Source organism: Athene cunicularia, assembly GCF_003259725.1.
Source record: "Athene cunicularia isolate RWA chromosome 25 unlocalized genomic scaffold, athCun1 chr25_part1, whole genome shotgun sequence".
Lineage (NCBI taxonomy): Eukaryota > Metazoa > Chordata > Aves > Strigiformes > Strigidae > Athene > Athene cunicularia.
The window spans coordinates 637,264-640,785 of record NW_020799134.1 but is presented as its reverse complement, the minus strand read 5'-3'; the positions used below and the strand labels follow the sequence as shown (position 1 = coordinate 640,785).

The 3,522-nt window shown below is 62.9% G+C and overlaps 1 protein-coding gene across 1 annotated transcript in view; it reads right to left on the bottom strand.

Moving 5' to 3' along the window:
• Positions 1 to 625: 625 nt before the first annotated feature.
• INTS3 (integrator complex subunit 3) overlaps positions 626 to 3,522 on the bottom strand; it is a 26,054-nt gene continuing 23,157 nt past the window's right edge. The window contains exons 18-20 of the mRNA XM_026863920.1: positions 2,943 to 3,018; positions 972 to 1,085; positions 626 to 884 (exon numbers count right to left, since the gene is read on the bottom strand). Of these exons, the coding sequence (XP_026719721.1) occupies positions 832 to 884; positions 972 to 1,085; positions 2,943 to 3,018 (243 nt within the window). The 3' untranslated portion in view covers positions 626 to 831. The remainder of the gene's footprint in view (positions 885 to 971; positions 1,086 to 2,942; positions 3,019 to 3,522) is intronic.

Here is a 3,522-nt window from a genome sequence, read left to right as displayed (position 1 = left end):
GCAGACCTGTGCTCCAGACCCTGCCCCAGCTCCGTTGCCCTTCTCTGGCCACGCTCGAGTCCTTCAATGGCCTTTTTGGGGTGAGGGGCCCAAAACTGAACTAAACTTGTACCCGACTCAGCCAGGACCCCCCCCTGCAGCCACTCGAGCCTGATGGGAGGTTTCCAACCTGGATATCTCAAGTCTGCGGAGCCGCTGTGCCTGGAGGGACCTGGCACAGGAGCGCGGGCACAGCTCAGGTGGCACCAAACTTCCCAAGACACCCCCCAGAACCCACGCAGCAGCCCCGGCTCCCGAGCTCAGGGGATGACAAGCAGCATTCACCCTCCTCTGCTTCCCCGAGATGGCTGGCATGCAATTCCTCCAGGCCACCAGCCACCCCCGAGCATCCTCCCCGCGGGGGGAGAAGCGCTGCTGCCCGCTGGCAGCCCGAGCTCGCCCCTGCGCTCCCCATCCCCGCGGGCTTTTCGCTAACGCGATTTAGAGCTGGGATTAGATCAGCCAGTCTTGTGCACGGCCTTAATGAAAACAAATAAAAGTTCCTCAGAGCTCTGCTCCCCTCGGAGCAGCAGGATGCGGGCAGACACAGCCCAGACGGACGCCGAGGCAGCTCTGGTGCCGCTCCCCGCGCTCCAGGACGTGCAGGGGGACAAGACAAACAGCCCGTCGGCACGTGGGCCAACGAAGGGCGCTACGGCCGGGGTCTTGTCACACGCAGCCACCCTGCTCTGTCCCGGGTGGTGTCCCCTTGTCCCCGACACCCCAGGGTGCTCGGGAAAGCCGGGGGGCAGCCCCGCGGGAGCCCCTGCGCAGCGTCGCGCTCGGCGGCACTTACTTCTCTCTCCTCAGCTGCAGCAGCAGGCAGGATAACGCCTCGGGGTGCTCTGCGGAGGAAAAGGACACCCTGAGCACAAGCTCCAGGACCCTGCGCCCACCTCTCCCCCCCCCCTCAGCCCTAGGGCACAGCTCACCTTTGTATTTGAGGTGCTGCAGGATGGGGATGATGGTCTCCAGCGGAATGCTGTGCGCGAGGAAGAGCTGCCAGGTGCAGTACTGCTCAAAGGTCTCCCAGTCCAGGCTTTGAACTAGGGGGGGGAAAGTGCAGGATGGCGAGAGGGACGGGCCAAAGCCACCACGGACACCCCTGCTCGGGGACAGCGCGGCTCCCGCCCCGTGTTCCACCCACCCCGGGCAGGGGAGAAGGTCCCGGGGTCCGAAACCCCCGGCAGCTGGCCCCCGGGGTCGGCTCTGCCGGCTGAGGCAGAGCTGCAGAGTCGCTAAGGCAGCTGCTGGGGGCTCAGAGGAAGAGAATTAATGAGGCTTTTTAATTAATGGGTTTAGCCCACTGCTGCGTGCAGCTTGTGTAACACCCCAGTGGGATCCAGGCAGCATCGGATCGGGGTGAGGGGGCTTCTCTCCCAAAATACTCGCTGGCCCCCGTGCACTGAGCTCTGCCCAAAGCCCCCCCCGGCCCAGGGGGCTGTGGCCAGCTCAGAGGCTGGGTGGGAGCCACAGGGAAACTGCAAAGGGCTTTGCCACCGTGTGACGGGCAGCGGCCTGCGTGGGGGCGAGCCGAGGTCCAGTTAAAAAGCAACAAGGGGAACGGGGTCACCCACTGGTGATCCTGGGGGGAAAGGTGAGGAATAACACGAGGGAGAGATCCCGGGCACCAGGCTTTTCACAGAAGGAATCCCAGGATCATTCCAGTTGGAAAAGCCCCTCGGGATCAGCGAGTCCAACCCTTAGCCAGACTCTACAAAGCTCTCCCCTACCCCACATCCCCCCACAGCTCATCCCAACGGCCCTGAACCCCCCCCAGGGATGGGGACTCCCCCCCTCCGCTCTCCGACCACTCTTTGGTGAAACATTTTCTCCTCCTGCCCAGCCTGACCCTCCCCTGGGGCAGTTTCCAGCCGTTCCCTCTTGTCCTGTCCCTGATCCCCTGGGAGCAGAGCCCAGCCCCGGCCTCTCTGCAATGTCCTGTCAGGAGCTGCAGAGAGGGATGAGGGCTCCCCTCAGCCTCCTCCTCCTCACACTGAACACCCCCAGCTCCTTCCCCGGCTCCTCACAGGATTTATTCTCCAGGCCCTTCCCCAGCCTCGTCGCCCTCCTCTGCCCTCGCTCCAGCCCCTCGAGATCTCTCTATATTGAGGTGCCCAAACCTGGACACAACCCTCCAGGTGTGGCCTCCCCAGTGCAGAGCACAGGGGGACTGTCACCTCCCTGCTCCTGATGGCCACACTGTGGCTGATACAAGCCAGGAGGCCGTTGGCTTTTCCTCCACAGTGGCCAAGGGGACGCGGCAGAGGGCTGAGCCTGCGCCCGGGAGCTTTGCTGTGATAGTTCAGGATGGTCCAAGGGCCAAACTAAACACCAGCGAGGGCCCTTCTCCTCTTGGGGTGTCACACTCAACAGAAAACGAAGGGAAATCCCCATTCCAGCCATTCTGACCACCCTTTTGCCATCACTTCCCAGCTGTTGTTTTGGTTTTTTTTCCCCTGTGCAGGTGTGCAGAGCCCTGGTTACACCTTGCCTGGCACTGCCCTGGGCTGGGGCATCATCCAACCAGCCTGGTAAAAACCATTCGAGCTTGGGTCACGCTGCTAAATCGAACAATCTGTTTTAGGGCAGCGATCCTTTACGCAGCAGCAATAATTCCACGAGAAAATCCACCCCGAGAGCCTCTGGGGACGCTGCGTGAGCTCTGCAGGGCTCTTCCCACGGCGGCGTGGCCATGCGTGATGTTGCCGACCACGTGCAGCTCGACTACAGCCCTCCCGAGCAGAAAGGGCAAAGCCCTGGTGAAGGCTGCGGCCTTCTGCCTTGCCAGAGATTTGGGGTGTCTCTGAAAAAACGGGGACCCAAAGCGCAGGAAGGTTTGGGGGTGCCCAGGAACCCCCCGCTCTTGCCGAGATGCTCGTGCTCACAGGAGTGTTACTCACTCAGGATGTTCAGCACCGAGTCTTTCCGAAACATGACAAGGTTCCCCATCATCACGTGGCACACCAGCTCCTGCAACTGGACCGCAGAGAAAACGGGGTTAACGGGGTGCCCGGGCTCTGCAGAAGCCTTTAGATGCAGGGAAGCACCAGGCAGGTCCAGAGAGCGAGCCGGGAAGGCGTCGCTCTGCCCACGTTAGCCATCTCTGCCAAACCAGGGATCCAGAAACCCCGTGGGCTGCAGGTGGCTCATAAATCAGAGCTGGGCTGCGTGGCTCCAGGGGGAGGCAGCTGTTGCGAGGGACCAGCCGAAGGGAAGAAGCAGTGAGAGGTTAATGGTTTCACACATCAACACCCGGGCTGGGGAGCAAGTGTCACGCAGGACAGAGAGCAGATCCCCGCGGGCTGGGCCAGGGCGGGTGGGGACGGTGTCACCCGCCGGGGACCAGCTCCTCGTGCCCCGGGGCCAGCAGTGGCAAGGGCTCGGCAGCCTGCTGGGAAAGCTCCGACCCCCCCTGACCTTTCTGCTGGGGGCCCTGGACTGTCCCTGGGCTGCAGGACGGGCGCCGACACTACGGGAGCC